Raw genomic sequence first — 23,849 nt, 5'->3', positions numbered from 1 at the left:
CACATATTCCCTCTCACACCCACACCCACTCACACTTGACAGTCTGGCACGCTCAGACACACACAGATGAGTCTCTGTCTCACAGTTGCCCACACCCCCCCCCCCCCCACTCTCACTTTTGACAGTCTGGCTCACATATACACTCATTCACTTTCACTCACACACACAAGCTCTTTCTGACAGTCTGACTTGCACATACATACACACTTATTCACCCATACTCTCTCTCATTCTCACTCACCCACCCACACACACCCTCTTGACAGTCTGGTTCACACATATCCACTCTCTCTCGGCTTTCTTTTCGCTCTTTCTGCAAACTGATCACCTCTGATGGGTAAAAATGGTCTAGTACTTGAGTAGCCCACTGAGACCGCATATACCAAGTCCTTCCCCCCTCCCCCCCTTTTTCTTTTCCTCCTGCCATCACCTGAGGGCAATAGAAAGGCAAATAAAGGCATACTGTTCAAGGGTTTAACTACCATGTTTTTGTGATAGTTTTTATTATGACTTTGATCATTTTAGGTATTATTTGTCAAGAGGAAGATTAACTTTGTGTACCATATGAGTTTAGCCTTTCATCTGTGCCCGTGAGATATCTGTAGGCGTTTACAAGGTCCCTTCCAGCCCTAAACTTCTGTGAATCTATATTCTTGCATGAGGTGCCACTTCAGTAATCAAGCCAAATGGGACTTACAGCATTGCATTTTGGTGGAGTGCGGACTGGGCCCCAAGTGGCCTCATAATCAGGCTAAAGTCTAGGACTGTTTTGGGCTTTCACCCGTGTCACAGGATCCCAGTTAGATCCCATGTATACTCTAAATGTGAACTGTTATATGAGTGTATCTGCAGGAAAACCGGTTGTAATTGGTATTAGTTATACTTGTAGTGTAGACAAAGGATTTTTTCTGGGTGCTGGGACTGTAGAGAGGTTAGGATTTTGCAATTAATTTATATATATTTTTTATATTTCTGTTCAGATTTAGGGAGATTTTTGCTACCCTTTTGACTGTAGAGAGGTTAGGATTTTGCAATTGATTTATATATATTTTTTATATTTCTGTTCAGGTTTAGGGAGATTTTTGCTACCCCTTTGATCAGAGTGAGTGAAAGATTTCTCTGCGTGCATTAATTTATTTTTCTTAGGGATAATTTTCAGTGTATTAGCCTCTACCTCTTGCTTCCTTTAATGGAGGGGGAATTAGATGGGGGAGGTTACATTTGTTTCAGCAGCATGTCTTTCTTTCTTTTAAATGAGGCAGTTATTCAAGTTAACTATCTTTGAATCCTAACTTGTTAGTTTCTTCTTCCCTTCTTTCAATTTGATTGTCTTGATAAATCCTGTAAGCCAGACAGTTATGGTGGGGTGGCTCTTAACTTGGGTTTCCTTTCTTGACTGATCATACTCAAGGTGCAGAGGTTTGACAAAAATCAACCTTTTTTCCTGAAGGGTTCCTGTATTGACTTGCTACCATTGTAATACTGTTTGTTTTCAAAACGTATTTCTACCTGTGCTTGCACATGAAAATGTTTCAATTTTCCCACAAAACTTGTGTGTGTAAAAAATAATAAACCTTTTGCTGGAGCTATTTTTACAGACTGAGCTTTACATTGTTTAAGGTTATACCAACATTGAAACTGTCTTGGTTCCTGAATCTGCTGTTGAATCTGATTGTGTACGTGGGTTGCCATGCCTGCAAAGAGGCTTGTTTAAAGCCGTTGGGGTTCTTCACCGGTGTCTACATGGACATTTTAGTTGCAAGATCAGGCCCTTATCATGTATTAAAGCAAATCTCATTTTAGTAGAAGTTTGCTTTTTTAAAAAAATTAAAGCATAACATCTCTGTGCATACCTAGTGGTTAGAAACTTGGTCCTTGATGGGGTCTGCTAAAACAAAAACCCAGTTGTCTCAGTCAAGTGCAGTCCGTGTTTGCAGAAAATAAGCCTCTCTTGTAGAATTTCTGATCCTAATGTTTGAGCTCCAAAAAAAACAGTATGCAGACTGATACTGCATTGTCTTAAACATGTAGGTGGACAGGTCTAGTGCCATGGCAATTGCTGGTATCTGAGATAACCTGCACCAGAATGAGACCTGACTATCTATGGCTTTGGCAGTTTTCACACCTGCTGTTGAGAATCTGTTGGCTAAAACAATGAAAAGTAAAAATGACAGGGGTAGTGCTAGAATTTAGATAAGTAGCAGAGGGAGGCAGTAGGTAAGAAGAACCCAAAATCAAGATGCTGGAGACTTTGAGAAATGAAGGCAACTCTGTGTAGCAGCAGAAATTTTAGGATAGGATAGGATAGTGGAGACATACACATGGATCACAGGAGCTGGGAGGCTGAGGGACAGGATGGGAGCAGAAGCTGGAAATAGGAAGTGAATGCTGCTTTTCCCACTTAAATCTGTTTGATTCCAGCTCATTAGAGACCAATGCATATAGTAATACGTATTTCATAAGCCCAGTCCAGAAGCAGCACCCTTCCTTTTTGTAACAGTTTGGCAGAAAAGAGTTACCCAAGACATTGCTCAGACTGTCTTTTTTGTCAGTCTTCGGCTAGCCAATTTAATCCCTGCAATTAGGTATCTGGTAATTTTAGAAGTGAGGTGTGTGGGTAATTGCAGGGGTTCCACAGACTGGTGTGTGAAATAGGGGTAAATTTAGTAAAGACAAGTAAATGGATGAAGAGAATATGATGTAGGGAAAGAAGTGAGATCCAAGGAAGTGGAGTTATAAGGAAACAAAGAAACTGGTGACTACATAGGAAATAATATGCCATAATAAATTATTCTAGGAAATAAATTCTTAGCGGGCTGAGTAGGCTTGATCTTGTTAAATTGGTAAAACTAAGCAGATTAGGAAGGGCCAGGTGAAAAATGCTTGGATGTATAAACATATGGAAATACTGCTAATTGCACGGGGGGACGACAATTCCGTGTGTTTTTGTTAGATTTGAAACTAAAAGTTTCTAGCTAATACATTCTTGTGTTTGTAAGCCAGAAAAGAGATCCATGTATCAACATAACCCTTAAATCAACATAGAATGCAACTGACAGTATCTTGTTAGGGATTCTAAATAGCATGATATCTAGTGGGATTCCACAAAAAAACCGTAGCCAGATCCTTTTCAAAGACTGGGAGCTTTTGACTGGACACTTCCAAATAACAAAGTCCTTGGGGAAAGGTGAATTATTTGTACATCTTATTGAAGCTCCTGTTCCTGTAGTTTAATTCTTGGATACATCTCTCTCTTAATTTCTACAATGTATTTTCTCATCCTAATTGGGAAGATTAAGTTAGGCTAGGAGATAAGACTCCCAAATGGTAGCAGTTTGCAGGGTGCTGTTATACTTGTTCCTCCTCTTCCCTTTTTTAAAAGAACTCGCTCCTTGCAAAAATTTGATTATTGCCCAGAGCAGGGCAGCAGGGCTATAGGGTCCTGGCCGGCAGAGGCTCTATGGAGCAAGGCCAGCTCCCCTCTCTCCCTGCTGCTGCAGCCCAGCCTGGCTCCACAGACCCCTGCCAGCCTGCGCCCTGCTCTGGGCCCCACCGGTGCTGGCCATGGGATATTGGTCTCAAGACATTGGGACATTGGTCCCAAGATGGTGACCAGGGGACGGGGCTACCCATGCAGCCCTCAACAGCTTGCCAAAACTGGGTAAGCAGCCCTCTGCCTGAAATAATTGCCTGCCCCTGGTCTAGAAGATCCCATTAAGCACCTCCATGATGCTTAGTTTCAGTTCTCAAACTCTGGATTTTTGTCTCCAGAGATCAGAGGCAGACAAGGTTCTTTGGATAGATGTGATCACTTTTATTAGACCAACTAAATAGTTGGAAAAATTGTTCTTTGCAAGCTTTTGGGCACAAACACCATTCTTCAGGCATAAGGAGTTTTTTGTCTCCAGAGATAACATCTTTGTTAACAATAGTATATGGAGATGAGAGATAACAGACCTGGTAACCAGGGATCCTGTTTTTCTGAGATGGAAAAACAAAAAATCCCCAATTTTCAGATTTAAAAAAGTAACCCAAAATCCGCGTTTTTCCATGATTAAAATGAAATTCCACTAATAAATATATCTATACCAGTGTTTCATTTTAATCACGAAAAAATGCAGATTTTGGGTTACTTTTTTAAATCCGAAAATTGGGGATTTTTTTTTATCTCAGAAAACCAGGATACCTGCTGACTATGCGCCCATCATCCCTATTGTCTCTCTGCAAGGTTGCGTAGCGTACACACAGTCATTCCATTACCTTTCTCTAAAAGTGCAAATTTTCAAGAAGTTAAATGAGTAAAGAATATCAAACAAGAATGCACTTTTTGTAGAAAACAGTAATTAAATCAAAGCTATCTGACTAGTGATTTAATTCATGATTTAAATAATGATTTAAATCAGATCCACCTAAGTTTCAGGGGGCTAGAGACAGAAATTCAAAAGCCTGCGCCTGAATTGATTCAATCTTTGCAGGTTAGTCTAACTTGGCTAGGTTGAACTGGTTTACAACCATACAGACAATCCTTCTGGACTGAGGAAATTCAGGCATATGCCTCCTGTGGCGCAGGCTAGACGCTGGGGGGACGCGAGAGCAGCCTTCTTTCCTTTCCACAGAGTTGAGCTGAGGGGTTGTAACCAGGCCCCCCAGCAGGACTTTCTCATTAGGGATGTCTGCCTGCACCATCCCAGGCTTTTCCCTGCTGGCTGTTCAAGGGGTGGGAGAGTTGTCAGCTCCCAGACTCTTGCTAGCACTCTGAGGCAAGGACAGGTGTGCATCTGCTGATGATACAGAGCTTTTCAACTTCCTACTTGTCAGACTGTCTGCAGCAAACTGACAGGGGAGCAAGGTAGCCAGGACCTGATAAGAGTCTTTATCACCTGATTAGCAAAGCAATAGCCTCTCTCCCATAACTCCAAACTCTTAAACAGCTTGTCAGGGTGACCTGTTGATTAGCTCCAAAAGCCCTGTTCTGTCTGCCTGCCTGTCCCAATGAAATTGGAGAGACACACACACAGACACCTCTCAGCATTAGCTAGCACACCACATAGCTAGGGTCCATGGGGCTGGGGTCCATGCTGTGGGAGATGGGAGGAGGGGATTCCTGCTTAAGCAGTGAGTAGGGCAGGGGGAAGCCAGAAGACCCTGCTGTGTCTGCAGTCTCTGCTGGAGCCGTATACAGCTCTAGCTAGCATACCAAATGCTGGCTACGGTCACTGCTGTGGGAGAGGGGAGGAAGGAATAAATGGTGAGAGAGGAGGGGGAGGGGGCACATGGAAGCCAGCAGACTCTATTGCATCTGCAAGTCTGTGTTGGAGGAGCTTTGCCCAGGGGGGCAGGGCAGAAGGGCCAGCCCTGCTGTAGAACAGAATGCCCCGCCTAGCCCAGAGAGTATGCTGGGATGTCTGGGGTGTTTAGTTTATCTTAAACCAGCAAGGGCTCTGGGACAGACATTGCATAAACTGGTTTGAGCCAAATCAGTTAAGTCTGATACTGTGTTTCAACCAGGTTTATCTCAAACCGGTTTCAGCCATTTTCAAACTGGTTTATATGCACTGAACATCTGTTCTGTTACAGGTTTCTGATCACTTAAACCAGTGTATGTGTAATGTCTGTCCCTAGCCGGGTGTCAATTTTTAAAAACTGAACCAAACTACTGGAACTGAGAACACTCCAAATCTGATCATCTTTGAGAATAGATGTTACTTTTAGACAAAAAGCAAGTAGATGATTCTTGGAGTGTCTGCATATTTAATGTCATGAGATTCAGCGTACCCAAAACATGGTGTTCTGAAACTTGGTGAAAATGACTATCTGTAGTCCTGTAATTGTGTAAAACAAGTATGAGCTCTCACCACCTTATTTTATTTCAGACTGGCCATGGATATAATAGACCTCAGAGCTATGTCCAAATCTGAGTCTATTGGACATCTATTTTTCTTTACCTTCTTCAGCATTATTCATTTGAGAACAGTTCAGTCCACCATTTGGGTTGCTATTGTTACCTGTCTCATAGGAGTGGGAATTTGCATAGGTTTCCCATTTAAGGACTATTTCTACATACTCACATTTTCTTTCCCTGTTTTACTGTGTCTCAGTATTCTTTGTGCTTCCAGTGATTCAGAGGTTCAAGACACATGAATGGAGGCAGTGAGATCTTAGATCCTGTCCTATTTGATCCTAACCTGAATATGCAATCCCAGGAGGTGTGGCTTTTCAGAAGGTTTAGAACCTCAGTAGCACAGGCAATTTAATTAAACTCCTGGCCATATTGAAGTGAAGGGGAGTTTTGCCATTGCTTTCAATGGAGCCAGCAGATCTATCCCTGGATATAATTAATATAATATTACTATATGCAGAAGTAACAGAATTATAACTGCTGTTAGACTAACTTTTTTCTCTTTTCTTCCTACAGGCATTGGTGACTGATGAGAATTAAAATTAAAGGCCATGGATGAAGATGGACTTGAACTGCAGCCACATGAAGCAAATACATTTTTTGATCCAACAGGTCTGACAGGCGATACAGCATATAGATAAAGCTGTTCCTATTAAATATAATTGAGTAGTTGCAATGTAATTTATTGTTGCTGAGCTGTGCTTTACCAGCTTATTAATTTTGGGGTGAATTCTGTACTTGTGACTTTCGTTTGTCTAGAACTGTGGTGTTCAACATTTCCCCCACTCTGGGCCAGATGGTGAGTGCCTGGTCCATCTGTGAGCCAAATCTGGCTGTGGTCCTGATCTGGCATTTAAGGCAGGTGTGCCAGGCACTATCTGGCTGTGCAGAGGGGTGTGAGGGCAGCCCAGCACCAATGTTGAAGGGGCATAGCCTGGTCCCAGCACAGCCCTGAAAGGGAGAAGGAATGTGGCCCGGCCCGGCCCCAACATGGCCCCCTGTGGCCGTGGGGGAGGATGACTATATTAACGGCCACTGCTTCCTTGCAGCCATATCTCCAGACCCACGGGGAGCCCTGTGGGCCAAATGGGATAGCTCTGTGGGCCACAGGCCAGAGGTTAAACACCCCTGGTCCAGAATAATAACATGTTCTAGTTCTACCTTATTCTTTGAAAAGAGCATTGTTTGGAGATTGTTGGGGGGGGGTGTCTCAGAATTAGGTGACCTTCCACAATACACTCCTATTTAGCTGAATGTTAATTTATTAAAGAAATACTAGTGGCTGGTAAAGTATTAATAGTTTTCTAGTTTTTTATCAGCTACTTTGTCTACTTATCTATATTACTATGTCTGCTTAGATATACCAGAGTTCTTGTAGGAGTTAGAAATATTATGACCTTAAGACAAATTAAAGTAACTTAGAGCAGATAAATATCCATCCCACGTTGCATACATTTTAAATGCTGGTTTGATTATGTTTTCAGGAGCTGATGCAGCACATATGGATGGAGATCAGATTGTTGTGGAAGTACAAGAAACTGTATTTGTTTCAGATGTGGTGGACTCAGACATAACTGTACACAACTTTGTTCCTGATGATCCAGATTCGGTAGTAATCCAAGATGTCATTGAAGACGTTGTTATTGAGGATGTTCACTGCTCTGATATTATGGATGAGGCGGATGTGTCTGAAACTGTCATCATTCCTGAACAAGTGCTGGACGAAGATGTAGCTGAAGAAGTTTCTTTAGCACATTGTACTGTTCCAGATGATGTTTTAGCCTCTGACTTAACATCTGAAGCTATGTCTATACCAGAACATGTACTGACAAGTGAATCAATGCACGTACCTGATGTTGGGCATGTAGAACATGTGGTTCATGATAACGGTGAAGAAGCAGATATTGTCACCGATACTCTGGGAACAGATGTAGTTTCTGAAGAAGTCTTGGTGGCGGACTGTGCCTCAGAAGCAGTAATTGATGCAAATGGTATCCCTGTGGAGCATCAGGATGATAAGGGCAACTGTGAGGATTACCTTATGATTTCCTGTAAGTTTCTGGGTAAAGCAATACAACATACATAATGAATGACTAACTGAGCTCTGTTTGAAATTTTTCATGTTTTAAATATCAGCAACTAGATCTTTCTCAAATATCTCTAAAAGTGAAAGTCTCACAAATGTACATGAAAGTTTCCAGTTATAATGTGTTTCTATTAGGACAGTTTGTTAAATGAAGCTAGTGTAAAGACAGCTTGAAATGAGTATCTGATTATAAGAAAAAGATATTTTTTCTTGGATATTTAAAAGAAAATACTTGTACTTTTTTTACAGAATGATAATGTAACAAGAAAGGTTTCAAATAACTGCTGTGTACTTACTAAGAATTACATTGAAATAAACGTGGCATAAACTTAGTATGTTTGTTTAAACATTATGCTCCAGCGTATATGTTTATGCAAATATACACGGCACAGAACTATGAAGAAAGCAGAATAGTTTAATGTTAGGTGGGAAAAGAGTCAGAGCTGTTCTGGTTTTCTGCAGTCTGAAAAAACGTCTTAAGTCTGAAACATTATCCATAATCTTGTTTTTGCTTAGCTTCTCTTCTAGATGTATACATACATATGCCGCAGTCAGTTTTTCCTATATGGTTTTTTTATTTTGATGAAACTGACGATGCAAGAAGGACAGCCATTGCTGTGCAACCTCAAATTCAATCTGTTGCTTTCTGATGTTTTTTAGATTTCCCTTTTTGTTGGTAACAGTAGTACAGTCAGTTTACATCTTAGTATTTAAAGAAGCATAAGCTTGGCAAATTGGTCCACCAGAACATTGAGTTCATTCCTTTGATAATGATATGTTTTTTCACAAATTAATGCTTATATTTTATAGTATGATCTGACATGCTTAGGTCTAAGATGACACATTAAAAGGAACTATTGTTCATCTGCTTGCCATAAGGTCATAGAAAAGGGTTTTTTTATATTTATTATTTAGTCCATTTAGTTGGACGTTACAAATTGTTTTCCAGCTTTACTTGGGACAAGCAGGGATACTAAAGTAATAATATAGCATGAATCTTGATTCATTTCCAATATCAGTTCTTCATTATCTGCCTGCTTTTTGTTCTTTAAGCATTATTTTGTTTTGGTTTAATTATAAATGATATCTAAGGATGTCAGTATGTTTTCTTCTTGCTTCATGATGACAGGATTTCTTTATTGCCTATGTTTTAACTTCCAGGTGTAAAATAATCTTGCGCTCCCATTTTTTAAATTAACAAGGGAAATACCTTAATGATCCCTGAAAGACTTACCCCACTAAGAAGCCACCCTGAATCTGTTTCTTACCAACAAGGATCCTGGTTTTCTCTGATTAAACAAAAAGAATCCCTAATTTTTTGATTAAAAAATAACCCAAATTCCATATTTTTATGTGATTAAAATGATACCACTTATATAAGATATTGTATAATACATATATTTTATATCTTGTATACATATAATATATATTTTTTATCTTGTATAAGTGTTTCATTTTAATCCCAGAAAAATGTGGATTTTGAGTTACCCAAATTTTGGGTTAAAAAAAGTTGTTTGTTTGTTTGGTTTTTTGGTTGTTTTTTTTTTTTTTACATCAGAGAAAACCAGGATCCAGAACCATTAAGGTTTTTTGTATTCTCAACAAATTATTTCTCCCACTAGTAGAGTTGCTGTACTCTATTTACTATTAAGTAAGTTAATGCCTTTTAAAGTGTTTTTTTCAATATATTTAGCCTTTCTAGTTTTTAAGTAAGTAAATCAAAACTCCTTTTGTTATAAAACATACCTGTCATTTTTCTTTAAATTTTGGGGTTGAAGGTACATGTCAGAATTTAAGTTAAATGAAAGTTACCATTACTACCTACTGTGTTGTTTAAAGCCTGACCAACAAGTTCTGCTGCTTTGAAGTAGCTAGCATCTTGGTACTCCCTCTCATTAAGTGGAGTTTGTCCAACTGACAGACATTATTATAGAGGGAAAAAAAGTCTGGTGTTCCTTGAATTCAAATCCTTCCTCTTTATATCATCAGTGCATGTAATGGTTTTCACCATCAGTCATCTCCTTCAGATGCACTTATTACTCGGTGCACTCAGTGGTCATCAATATTAACCTCACCTTTGGTGGGGGGGGTTTCCTTTCTAAGTCATTGCATGTATGCTTGATTTTTACCAAATCTCCTTTCAGTTATACCTGTTTTAATTTACCACCTTGGAGAAATAGTTTGAGTAGAATTTTGCTAGGATGGCAAACAAACTAAGATGCCTGACATTAGTGTCCAAAAGCTGCCAATTTCCTTTTATGCAACAGTATATGGATATTTGTCTTTATTCTTCAGAAAGCCTTTTCACATATTATTATAACCTGCCACTTGAGAGGCAAAATACCACTCTGCACTGTATGTTAGTCTCAGCTTATTTATATTGAGGTCTTCGCTGAAATTTGGCAAATCAGTTTGCCTTTTTTCCTGGCTGTTGGTTCCCTTTTGTTGCTTGCTTTTTGCTAGGCAGGTACTATCTTTATTTAGCTTCTTTTTAGTCTGATCATTCTTTCATCATTCAAAATTACCCTTTTTGCATGGTTAAATGGCTCCAGATGTACTTTTCTTATTCTGTCTTGAAACCTTCTCATTCATGGTTTCAGCCTGCATTGTCTCTTACGATGGTATATGTCTTACTGATGTCCATTCTCTGTGACATTCCTTCAGCAAGTTCATTTGTTTTTTAATCAAAATATTTTCCCTTATACATGTAATGTAGTTTGTATATCAGTGTTTTGGTTTCCCTGGCATGCATTCATTTCCAAGATAATACTCCTTACTACCAATACCCCCTTCTACTGTAGATACTCTTTGTCTTCAGAAACTCAGTTATTTACTCTATACTGAGTCTGAGCCAGACCAAGTATATGACTATAACAGTCATTTTTGCCATTGATTGACTTGGCAGGGAATACCAGTACCTTATGCAAAGTAACTTGAAAAATGATCAAACCTCTTGGAATCTTTTCCTTTTGTGCATGCCAAAACAAACCGTTTAAGGAAGACTTGATAAATCACAGCCAAAATAAGATAGATTCTTTCCAGACACATATCAGTCCACTGTCTTTACTAATAGACCTTAGCTATGACTTGGAAACCCATTTCTCTGTAAATGGAAATGTAAGAATAAGGAGATGAACCAATTTTTAACAAAACTGTAAAAAAATAGTCATGGAATGATAGATGTTGGAGCCTGTCAGGGAAGCTAATATCTTAAGTGAGTCACACAAATAAAATTATGGTTTCTACATTTTTTAGGTTAGCGAAACTAGAGGCATACACTGTGTTATTAACCAGGGGCCAGAAAAGTAGCTCCCAGAGAAAAAAGTTTTGTTGGGCATACTTAGTTTATTTTTCACAATAAAAATGATGAGATGAAAATAACGTTCCAATTTCCAAAGCGATAAAGATTAAGCCTGGAATATTTGCATTGATCCCATATGCCACAGATCTAGGAAGCTATATAATGTTGACAAATGGAGCAGGCACATTATGTTTCCATCCTGATTTTGTCCTGAATCAGGAAAGTTCTGATTTTTGTATATCAAGCTGAACATATTTCAATACAAGACACTTTTCGAACCAGGTTTATTTAGAAGGATGATAACGGTCCTCATATCTTTTCTTGAGTTTAGAAGGACCTCACCGGCCCCCTTTTTTCCTCCTTCCCTACTTCTTGAGTAACATCTATCAAAGCAAGAGAAGGGGACTCAAAACAATAAAACTATAATTCAGGTAATTTCATTATTCAAGAATCAGGTCGTAATCAGTTACTTGGGAGTATAGAGCTGTTTTCTCTTGTGATTCTTGAAAAATACAGGAAATTTAAAAATAATGAAGCATTTGCTACCAGACTTATTATCTGGTCACATGCTAGTCCCAAAGTGGGGCATGTTGGGAGACCTTACCTACAGTAATTCTGCCAGACTACCCTTTAGTATGTTGCCTAGACTGATATTTGTTACTAGTCTTTCTTGAACTCTTTTGAGGCTGGGAACTCCTTTTTATAGATATCTTTATGGAGCTCTAAGCAGAGTAGATAAGGGCTTGCAGGTGCTCATATATGATAGTGATGTGTATGATATAAAAACCTAAATAGTGTTATTTTTTGGAAGTATAAGAAGCTTGCCTTGTCATGTTGAGCATTGAATAAATATTTGGGTTGCATGGCATTGTGTTGGGCATCCACATTGCAATGTCCTGTGTGGAGAAGCAAAGAGGGCAAAAGAAATTCCAGAGTACACCAGGAACCAAAATTGTCATTTCAATGGACAAGAAGTGCAAACTTATTGTAATACATGGAAAATGTGTACAGTATATGCTTAGATTGTCTGAGCAAAGTCAGTTTGGGGAATATGGCTTAAATAATAATAATAATAATATAATAATAGCAGCTTTTTGGAAAAAATCCAGTTTAAAGGAAAAGTTAAATTAAGCCAATTGATCTGCAGACAAGCAAACAATTTATCCTGTGCATTTTATTTATTATCTTTAATAGTCCCTCAGCATAAAGGATGAAAAAACCTGTTGTTCCTCATTGATCCGTAAAGCTTGAGTCAGATTCTAAGCTTAGTTAAATTGATATGACGCAATTTCTGAAATCTTCGTAAGAGCTGGCTTGGTGTGATATTAATGAAGAGTAATGAACATTTCAAAATGATGGCATCAGCATTTATGCACAAGGTTAATTCTATCTTTTATGTATTCAGGGAATTAACATTTTTTTAGTTTGACTCCTTTCACCCTACAAAAAAGAAATTGTTGTAAGGGATATGTGTAAAGAGAGCTCTCAAAAGCTACACTAAAAATCAAGATGACCTGAAAGATGCTGCTTTATTTGTAGGTTTTCAACCCAGTAAAAAGGCAGCAATGCTGTGAAATCTGACTATGGATTGTTGAACTTAAGCATACAGTGTTGAACAATTCCAGCTCTTTAAGCTTCTATTTCATAGGCCAAGAAAGCACAAGCATGGTTTAAACAGATGTGTTAGTTAGCAACTTTAGCTAGTGTGCACATTTTGACTTGGTGGTGAAAGATTGTGTATGCTACATTCTATTAAAATATTTTATGAATATTATACCTGCTTACGTAGATGTCACATGCAGAATATATTTCTGTTCCAAGAATATGAATTTAAACATTAGAGACATTTCTAGAAAATTGGAGAAATATAATTCGAGGGTTATACTATTTGATCATTTCGGGGATGACATTTTCATTTTGTTTGTTGTGACTTGTTCACACATGGAATCAGGATTCGTGGTAGAGGTGATGTATTTTATTAGACCAACTAGATTTTTGCAAAAAAAGTTGTTTAATTGCAAGCTTTGGGGCACAAACACCCTTCTTCAGGCATAGGAGAAAAAGACTGTAAAAGTTTTCCTGGGTAGAAATGAAAGTTCGTATTTCATAGGAGAGTTGAAGGTGTGTTCACATGTACATTTTTCATAGTAGACATTTATTCACTGTTAACTATATTTTATTTTTCCTTATTCTTTAATCCTTCCTTTCTTATCTGTTTTGCTGATAGGGTAAGTAGGGGTGGGCAAGCAGGGCAGCAGCCCCTGGTACCAACTTAGAGGGGGTGCCGAAGTGGAGGCTCCCTGGGCAATCTGTGCTATTGCTGCAGCAACAGCAGCAGTGAGGAGTAGGGACTTTTTGTGCCTCCCTAAAGCAGCTGCTGGTTCTCTTACCACCAAATTCCCTGCTGCCTGTTGCCAGCAGTGAGGATAAGGAGTGGCTGAGCAGCAAGGGAAGTGGCATTAGTAGGCACAGTAGAGAGGCATATGAAAGTGCCCCACCAGGATTGGGTAATGCTGGCCAAAAGCGAAAACCTCGTTAGTTATGTCTCTGTTTGGTCTTATTTTGGGCTGGAGTGTTGTTGTAGCTGTGTTGTTCAGGAAATGGACAGGAGGCAAGGGTTTGTTTGTGATTTCTTTTACTGGACCAACCTGTCTAATTTTGTTGCATCTTCATATAGATAATAGGTGGAATATTACCTTAGATAACCTCAGTACAAAAAAATGTTTTCTTAATAATAGACAGGTTTCCGTGTAGCTAATTTCTCTTTCAGGCCCAGTTTCATTCTTTTTGCCATTACCTCTTTCGTCCTTTTATCCTTCAAGCACTTGTAACATGGTAAATGCTGCAAGCTGTACCAGCAGTTGAGGTGGGGGATTTTTTTCTCATGTTGTAAGATTTGGCCTTGTAGTCCTACGGTCTTCATATTTTGTAATGTTTTAATAGGATTGTTAAAGGTTATTTACATTGTCATACATGTAATTTTTATATATTGTACAGAAGAATTGGGAAATGACCTAATTCTAAATTTTACATTGAAAGTTGCATTAGTTTCTTAAAATTGCATCTTTAACAAAGATTTCTCTCCATTCTTCTTCTGTCATAAAGGAAAGGTTATCTGTAATTTTTAAGAGAAGGATTGAACTTTATAACTACAACCTTCTGTTATATAAACATTTTTTAAAATACCCCCATAGTTAGAGGATGCCTGTTTCTTTTAAAGAAAACCTAACATCTAGCATTTTAGAACCAGAGGTCAATGACCTGTGGTCCACGGAGTCGTTGGACTGGCCCATATCTGGTGGTGAGGGGCCTCACCTGTACCATAGCAGGGCAGCCATTAGCTTTGCCCATGCTGCAGCCCAGTGGTTGGGAGAAGCAGCAATGGCAGCCAGGTCCTAGTGCTGGCCCAAGCTGGGTCATTTGGTATGCCACTGAAAAAATGTTGCTGACCCCTACTCTAAGCATTAGAACTTCAGGGTTAGTTGTTTGGCTCTTGATTTCAATGGTTACAAACTGCTTATATGTGGACAGCAAGCCAGTAGATAGAAAGGAACTCCTACACCTCACACCAGGAACAACATAGCACATGAGGAACAAAAGCAAGATTTTCTTTCTGTGTCAGTTTTTGAGTAATATTTAGTGTTTCATGAATGTCTGAAGGAATTTATAAAAGTGCATCCAGATAATGGAAAATGCTTACCATAAGGCTATGTAATATGATCAGAAATAACACATCATTGTAAGGTCCTGCCTTTTTTATCCAGTTTAAAGGGTTGTGAGTTGCAAGTACAGCAGTTTCACTTAGGACATTATCTCTCATTCTAGGGTTTTGTTTCTAAAGGTACATCAGGTAGTACTATAGGGCTCCACAGGACTTGGGAAACACTGTTATTATTCATTCCTGCTGCCATCTCAAATTTTGGGAATAGTAGACTGAAGACCAATTATTTTTAATTTCCTAAAAAGTTGTATAACATTACCTGTACTTACAGTGAAGCCTATCAGTTTACTTATATTCCTGCTTGGTAAATTATATGCATTTGAAAATATGTACAAGTATATGGATTGTTGAAGAGAGAGAACACATGACCGTGTGTGGTATGAAGGTTTTGTGTTTATGGGAATGCAGGATAGTAGTATCTAGCACTTATACGTTATTTTCAGTAGTAGGCCTCAGTGCTTTACAAATGAGGTAAGTAAGATGTTCAGAATGGCTGTATTATGTTTTAGCCGTAAAGCTGTTGTACATCTTTCACTATGAACATTGAGAAAACCTTCATAATATGTTATCAAATACCTTATGTATAGCACATATCTTACAGAAAGGTAGTAGAAAACTTTTAGACCTTTAAAAAGTTGTATTGAGATTATATCTTTACAGTGTTTATTCCTTTAAAACTGGTATTCTTTGTTACCATTAGTCCTAACTGTGTGGCTCTGAGGGAGTCGTGTAAACCTCCTGACACCAATTTGCTATTTATAATGTTTCAGATTTTAAGTCCAGAACTTTAAGTGCTAGAAACATATTTTGGGTTATGTTGGAAAAGAGTGGGGGGTGCTTCTAAAGTTATGAAATACTAGGCTTTAATGGCTTCATTTTCATTCTGTTGCTGCTTGGAGGAGGTCTTTGGGGAGCAGCAGAGAAGCAGGTTCAGTCTTACTTTAGAGGATTGTCCCAGAATGAAATTAAAAATAACATGGGATTGTTATACTACACCCAGTTTAGATCCCATTCTACAGGGGTGGAAATTATTGACAAGGAAGGAATTTACTGTGTTGTAACTGGGCTTGGTCCCTTCCTTTATGAGCAGACAAAAAGTTTGGGGTTGCTTAATATATAGGTCAGTCAACTTCTGCATAAGTAGAGAAAAAGGCAGAACTTTTTGTATTCTTATAGTTAATCCCCTTCCTAGCCAACTGGAGAAACAGTATGGAGAAGCTCAATGGCAACCAGATCCAGTTCTGCACAGAAGGGGTAACTCCTTCAATATACGGTCCTGTGGAACTGGTAAGAGGAGGAATGGGGACTTCTGGGGAAGATAGTTATGGGTTGTTGGGTGTGAAGGGAAAGCACTTAAAATAAGGAAAATACGATTTTTGTACTATGTAGATTATTGTGCTACCCTTCCCCTCCCCTACCCTTCCCCAGGCCTTCCCCCACCCCCAACTTCTTGCTGCTGTTTGCTGTTTCCTGATGATGTGTTTATCTTCCCCTCTTTATGCTAGTTCCATATACAAGTAGTCAAGAAAAAAAAGGCCAGTTAGAGTATGTCTATGGTGCAGTCATAGACATGACTAAGGTAATGTTAAAGGTACACAACGTAACTTTAAACTAGTTAGCTCATGTAGCAATAACAGTCTACATGTAAGAACACGGAACTCAGGGTGGGCTTGCTTATACTCACTTTGTTTCACTGAGTAATCCAAGAATGCTTCTGTTTATTAATTAAACGATGCAAGAATACTTGGCCTTTTAAAATAGGATTTTACTTTTCTGCTTTTATCATTGCTATGAGATTAAATGTCTTGAATTTCATTTATCCCATGTCTGTTCTTTTTCTAAGAGTTAAACAGTTTTACTTACGGGCATTTCCTTTTATTACAATGGCAAACCAGTTAACTTTTCATTTTTAAGCATATTCCCATTCAAATAATTACATGGATCCATTCTCATTCTCTCTGTATGATTGTGTTATTGTATCATAATTTGTCTTTCCAGTGGACGATGCTGGTAAAATAGAACATGAAGGTTCTGCTGAAATTACCATGGAGGCAGAGTCAGAAAGTGATCCTTGTAAAGTGGATGGCATTTGTCCAGAAGTCATCAAAGTCTATATATTCAAAGCTGATCCTGGAGAAGATGATATAGGTAAAGCAATATGTTCATCTTAGAGTATCTTAACATGATTTATTTAATCCTGTGTAGTAAGGCTGCTGGGAGACGTTAATTTAAAGGTGCGGTGGGGTCTATTCCCAATCCCCGCAATCACACCTCCTGCCATGCCATGTGTGCATAGTAGAACACACTGTTTTGGAATCAGGAATCGGATCCCAATCATACCCTACTTGCCAGTGCAGAGGGAGTCTGGGATCAGGATTCTGGGTTCCCCTGCAAAGCAGTTTGAAACCTGGGTGCCTGAAAATCAGGTGATTGTCAACTGGCTCTGGGGCTTGAACCAGCCCCTACATAGTCCCTAGGGTTGACTGACAATCAGCTGATTGTCAGGCACCCAGCTGGCTGGAACTCTGGCACGAACCCTGCCAGCTCTGACATTAAGTTGATTGTCAGCCAGATCGGGTCCACACCAGGGTCAAACAGGCTACAGGGCATTCCCATTCCAGCTGACAACAGCTGATCATCAGATGGATTTGGAGTGCAGTGGGGTTCCAGCCTCAGTGCAGTTCCAGTCTAGCTGAAAATCAGCTAATTGCAATGGTGGTTCGAGCCCTGGTAGGGTCCCAGTCCTGCTGACAGTCAACTGATCATCGGCTGAGATGGCACCAAGGCTAGTTAGAGACGTTGGTGTTATCCTAACCCTGCCACGTATTGGGTTTAAAGCATGAAGGAAACCAGCCACAAAAATACTGTACCTTTTGTGTGTATTATTTTTGTGGCAGGTTTCTTTTTTTGTGGCAGTATTAATTCCTTGAATGTATAGCTGGGTTAGTACTTAAGATATAATTAACAGATCAGTCTCATCTTAAGTATAATGTCTGCTAGGGGCCTAAGAAACTGTGTTAGTTTCTTTCAAATGACCTTTAAAAAGCTATGAGTTCTAAATGTTAAAGAATATGCACTATCTATTTTTTTTCATTTGATTAGTTCTTCAGCTTAAAATGTAATTTAGTAGAAATGTACTGTTTTTTGCTCTTAATTAGGAGGTACAGTTGACATTGTGGAGAGTGAGCCTGAGAATGATGGAGTGGGACTACTCGATCAAAATAACAGTGTTCGTATTCCAAGGGAAAAAATGGTTTACATGACTGTAAATGATTCTCAGAATGATGATGAAGATCTAAGTAAGTAGGTGGCCTTCATTTGGGGACAGGGATTTTTATTTTTAATTATGTGAAAATTTTATTAATACTGTTTACTGTTAATTTCTCTTTCTTTTAGATGTTGCAGAAATTACAGATGAGGTTTATATGGAAGTGATTGTAGGGGAGGAGGATGCAGCAGTGGCCCATGAGCAGCAGATTGATGACACTGAAATCAAAACGTTCATGCCAATAGCTTGGGCAGCAGCTTATGGTAGGTGATAATCAAGCATGTCTTAAGGTACTATGGCTAGTATAGGAAGAATATGATATTTGGAATATCTTCTTGGCATTATAAATCCTAAAGCTGAATAGAGAAGGGAGGAATAGGAGGAGGAAAAGTATAAAGCAAGCTTCTTTCTTTTTCCATTTTAACAGGCATTTCCTTCATATTTGCATGATGTAAAAGGAAGTGCTACAAGAAGCACACAAACTTCCAGCTGAAAAAATTGCATCTTGAGTACCTCTACCCTTCAGAGTTTTGGGAAGCAATAAATGCTGACTTGGGGATAGAGAGCTGAATATTTATTTTTGTCAAAAGGGACAAACAGGAGTATGTAGGGGTCAGTTACTCTCTAGATGAAAAGCATTGTTGCTATTTCATTTAAGACAGTGAAGATGAGTTGTAAATACTTAGTTTTATGCGTGAAATATTTTTTAAAAATGGAGACATTTTTGTACTGCCTTACTAAGTGATACCAGAGCCTTTGCAGATGGCTGGTATTTCAGAATTTTTCCTCTTGGTTCTTGGTATTTGGACACTGGCTGACACCAGAACTGACTTATGGGAGTTGATCATCTCTCTACTAATATCAGGAGCCCATGTGCTAGACCAGGTGTGGCCAAACTTCCTAGCCCTTCTAGCTGCAAGCCAAAATTTTGACATAGAGCGCTGCAAGATGCAAAGTTTTGGAGATGTGTATGGCCCAGAGTCAATGACGTGCATACAGTGCCTCAGCACAAATAATAATTCATTGTTAAATGACTTCTAAGAATAAATGATTAGCAAGAACTGAAGATCAGATGTAGACAATAATGAATGAGCAGACATATAGGAAAAGAATGCTTTTATAATGCTACTTCTCTTTTTCAGGAGATGTATTTAAATTGCTCTGGAACCCCATGCAGCTCTTGAGCTGCAGCTTGGTCACCCCTGGGCTTGATGCTGCCCAATCATATAATAACTGGTCCAGAGAAGCAAAGTAGGCTATTGCCTACCAAAATTTATACCTCTCTGAACCAGTTAGTCTCTAACTTCTGCTTCTGCCTCTGGAGAAAGGAGAGCTTCTGCTTCTGCCTTTTCTCCAAAGAGGTTACAATATAATTTTAAGATAGATTGCAACAAGTGGTGTAACAAATGAAGGAAGTGAATGATAGGTCAATGGTGTAAATTAGTGAATTGTCATCTTAAAAGGATCCACAGTCTCTACTGGCTGTCTACCTGTCCCTTATTAATTGGGAATTTGACATAGGCATCAACACTGAAGTGATTATTGAGAAGGAACTTGAAGACTGATAGGTTAAGTGCTTTACAGACTACTGATAACAATCCTGGTGGTCATTATTAGCTGCCTGTAAGGGACTGGGGAAGCAACCAGGTAAAATATAAGAATAGACAAATAGTGAAGGGTGGGTAATGGCAAGGCCTTCAGAGATATGTAATAGAAGCCTGAATTTTGGATAAAAATGGAAATCCAGTGGAGGTGTTTAATCAAGCTTTATGGTCAGAATTGTAATGCTCTTGTTTGTCCACTTGAATCAACTGAGGTGAATTTTCCTGGTAGGTAGAAGAAGATGCTGCCGTAGTCTGGAGTAGGATTAGAGTTTGATGAGAAATTTAGCTAAGCGGACAGAGAAAACTGCCAGATTTTAGGAATATTTAGGAGGTAGAAGCAACATGATTTTTTTTAAAGCTTAAAAGGCAAGAAGACGGTGAAATTAAATAAAAAGTCTTTTCACTTAGATGTTGGAGTGACAGGATATTTGGTTTTGTTGTCACTACAAAAAAGTAGCAATAAAGAGCACCAGGAGAAAATGGGGCCATGAGAGCCAAGGGGAAACAAGATGACATGGAAAATGTTTGTTAAAATTGCTGCGAGATCAAGGAGGATGGATAGAGTAGAAGCCTTATCTTTGTCTGCGCGTGGGAGATGATGTTGACCACAGTTTCCAAGGAGACAAAAAGATTATCCAAATTGAAGGGAATCCAGAATTTAGTTAAGAGAAAGAAGGTAACATCTGTAGATAGCACGTTTAGTGAGTGTAAAGATGAAGGAGATAGTGAGCGAACGGTGCTAGGGGAAGAGGGATGGAACGTAAAATGGAGTTTTTTTAAGAATGTGACAGAGGTGTGTTCATATTGTAAACGCAAGGAGCCTTGTGATGAATGAGTTGAAGGAAGAGATGCAAGAGGAATTATGGTAAGTGCAAGCATGGGTTCTACCGGAGTGGGCATAGGTGGATATTGAGAACAGATGGAGAAACCTCAGTGTCAGTGAATGGAAAAGAAGAGACTGATGGAGGAATGATGGTGATGAGATGATAGTAATAGTCAAGGCTTAAAAACACAGTATTTTATTATTGTTCTTCTACACTGTACCTAAGCCTAGTGGGATGAGTGTTTTCCATTTTAGTAAGTAGGGAATAAAAATCTAGTAGTTTTTTGAATGTTTAGTTCTGTTTTGCATCCAATAATCCAGAAGGATCATTCTATTACATACTTTAAATAATGCTTTTTTGGAGTCAGTTAAAAAATAGATTAACACTTTCAAATGTATCTGTTATCTGCTACAAAGAGACTTCAATCTTTTTGCTTGCTTCAGGTACATCTTCAGGTTCTGTATGAACCTGTTTCTGCCTAAACTTCTTTTCCATTCATTGGTAAACACTTTCTTGATATCTGTGTTCTGTCGAAGCAACCCATCTAACTGCTCGCTTTGTGTCTTCCTGCAACTATTGCTTTAATTTGTTCTTATGCATTACACCTCTTTTCCTGGTGCATCAGGTGACTGCTCTTCCTTAAAATGCTGTTTAAAATTTACTAGGGTTAAATCACCAACAAAACATTTGGTTAAATAAAAGCCAATAATGCTAGTATTTTTCCATTGATTTCTTTGATAAATTTTATCTTGTTTTTTTACTGTTTGTGTAATTAGAATATATAATCCTGGGGGGGAAGAGATAATGTTGTTGTCGTCTTTGTTTTTTAGTGTCGAGCTTACTGTTTGTTCACACTACAATAATTTGTAGGAGAGGAAAGCTTCAGAATTGCAAATAGTGAAAGTAGGGTGGTCTGTATTTTTTGAAAGTTTCTGGGGTATTAGGAGATGAGTCCCAAATTAAAGGTTTGATCTTACCAAAAAAAACCCCCCTTTTGCATATGAAACTTCCATTCACTTCATGTGAAGCCAAGTGACTTGAAAGAAATGGGGTCTCATACATCAGCCCTAATAGAATATCAGATACAAAGTATAAAGTACAGGCAATCCTTGGACTTACGACACAGTTGGTTCCTGAAAACGGCGTCTTAAGTCAAAACCTAACTTGGAACTGATTTTTCCCATAGGAAACAATGTTATAAATGGGTGATTTGTTCCTGAACCAAGGCCTGATACCCTGTTGTCACCAAAAATAACCCAGAATTTGTACTCAATCAATTATAGATGAGTAATATGGCTACATTAATGTACTTATATTTTAAATAGCAATCACATTGATTTGGAAGGATTTCTTTGAGGTGACTTTGGACATTTTGAAGGGCTCTTGATTGGACTTTTTGAAGGGCTCTTGGCTGGAGTCTTCTCAGGAATCTTGGCTGCAAGTTTTTCTAGAGTCTTGTCTGCTTTCTTAAAGAGAGTGTCCAAGGAAGTTTGGATACATGTTCTCCAGAGAGATGGGTGACACAGTGACTTGTCTGCTGTCATGGTGTCACATCAAATCAACCCAGTAATTTAAAGATGTCTTCAACCCAGAACTTGCTATTGAAGGTTTCCAGTTTGCCTTCTGGCTCACATTTTCTCTCTTCATTGGCATGTGATGACAGGCACAGCAGATGGCACATGCTTGTGCCATTTTCCCACCTCAGTTTTCTCATTACTCAGGAACATTGCTTGAACTAAGAGTGTTTAACATCCTTCTCTTGCAGCTCATGTGTTGTCTTTTTAAGCCAAGAAGTTCTTTGTATCTCAGTAGGCTCATATACATATTGCCCTACAGTGCAGTGACACATTCCATTGCCATATGGTGCACTGTGGGGACGTAGCAATCACACGGGTCTACACGTGATCGCTAGTTACGTTGCTGTAACAGCATGTTCCTCGCTTATAGTGTGCCACTATGGAGGTGTAGCAGGGCAGTGTAAGTATGTTCTACCTGTATGGTGCAATATGGGTGGTTACTGTGCCATGCTTTAATACTTCCAAAAGAAAGTACTAAAGCATGGCACAGTAACAGTGTTGCTGTACGGCGATGTGTAGACATGCCCAATGCTCCTTCTCTAACCTTTTGTTTGTCCCACAAATGTGACCCCATTCCTGCTTGTTTTTTCATCTCTCTTGCTGCAAGCTTTCAGTGTACCTGTGAGCTTTTCCTGGTTTATATGTCTTCCCTTAAATGTCTGACTTCTTTGTTTTGTGTTCAAGAATTTCCCACTTCCCAAACTTTTTCTAACCTCCTTAAGTATTCATGCATTTTTCACTATTGGTATAATTTTGATAGTCCAGTTAATCTTTAGTGTGATGAAGGTATGTAATTTTTAATTTGTCTTGCTAGGTAATAATAATGATGGCATTGAAAGTCGGAATGGCACGGCAAGTGCACTCTTACACATAGATGAGTCTGCTGGACTTGGGAGACTAGCTAAACAAAAACCAAAGAAGAAGAGGAGACCTGAATCCAGGCAATATCAGACAGGTAAGTACTGAAGTGATCCTGTCCTCTAGCGGCAGGACCCATATAAATGTGCAAATGGAGGCAAATAAACACTCCCAAACAAATGTACATTGTTGGTTGGGACGCAGATTTCTACAGAAAGATGATTACTGTGTTCTCTGTTTTGCTGACTAGATTTTTCAGGTCACATGGCCAATGTATATTTTCTTTTTAAAATTTCGAACTAAAAATCTTTACAGAATATCCCATAGTTTCAAATGAAAGGGAACCTACCTCAGCCAAAATAAAAGTGATAGTGTAGCAGAAGTTTAAATCTTATAAACCCAGCTTGTTCTACTGATTTGAATATGTACATAACTTTTCTCCCAAGCTAGTATTGGCATTACTATGCAGTGTTCCTTCTCGAGCCAGCTGCTTGTCTTTGTGTGTGTTGAGGTAAAACAGAACCTGTGCATCTGTTTTAGGAGCCCTTAATTTAAAATGAAGGCACCAAACATTTCTTTCACTTTGACTAATTTGTAGCAGTTCCATTTTTTGTGATTCTTGAGTAACAAATTGGACAAGTCTGAAAATTAAAATAATCCTACCTTTCCCAATTCCAACTATTCTGGTATTTCTCCCATCTTTTTCAAACA

At 38.8% G+C, this 23,849-nt stretch overlaps 1 protein-coding gene across 2 annotated transcripts in view; it reads left to right on the top strand.

Moving 5' to 3' along the window:
* Positions 1 to 23,849, top strand: part of ZFX (zinc finger protein X-linked) — a 29,841-nt gene that overhangs the window by 1,409 nt on the left and 4,583 nt on the right. Inside the window, exons 2-8 of one of the 2 annotated variants that reach the window (XM_059720841.1) lie at positions 6,416 to 6,511; positions 7,384 to 7,950; positions 16,184 to 16,294; positions 17,006 to 17,155; positions 18,166 to 18,306; positions 18,404 to 18,538; positions 23,095 to 23,235. In XM_059720841.1, the coding sequence (XP_059576824.1) occupies positions 6,451 to 6,511; positions 7,384 to 7,950; positions 16,184 to 16,294; positions 17,006 to 17,155; positions 18,166 to 18,306; positions 18,404 to 18,538; positions 23,095 to 23,235 (1,306 nt within the window). In that variant the 5' untranslated portion in view covers positions 6,416 to 6,450. The remainder of the gene's footprint in view (positions 1 to 6,415; positions 6,512 to 7,383; positions 7,951 to 16,183; positions 16,295 to 17,005; positions 17,156 to 18,165; positions 18,307 to 18,403; positions 18,539 to 23,094; positions 23,236 to 23,849) is intronic. The other variant, XM_059720842.1, reaches the window with a different exon arrangement.

The sequence above is a fragment of the Alligator mississippiensis genome, chromosome 1 (assembly GCF_030867095.1).
Source record: "Alligator mississippiensis isolate rAllMis1 chromosome 1, rAllMis1, whole genome shotgun sequence".
NCBI lineage: Eukaryota > Metazoa > Chordata > Crocodylia > Alligatoridae > Alligator > Alligator mississippiensis.
This window is presented reverse-complemented; position numbering and strand designations above follow the sequence as displayed.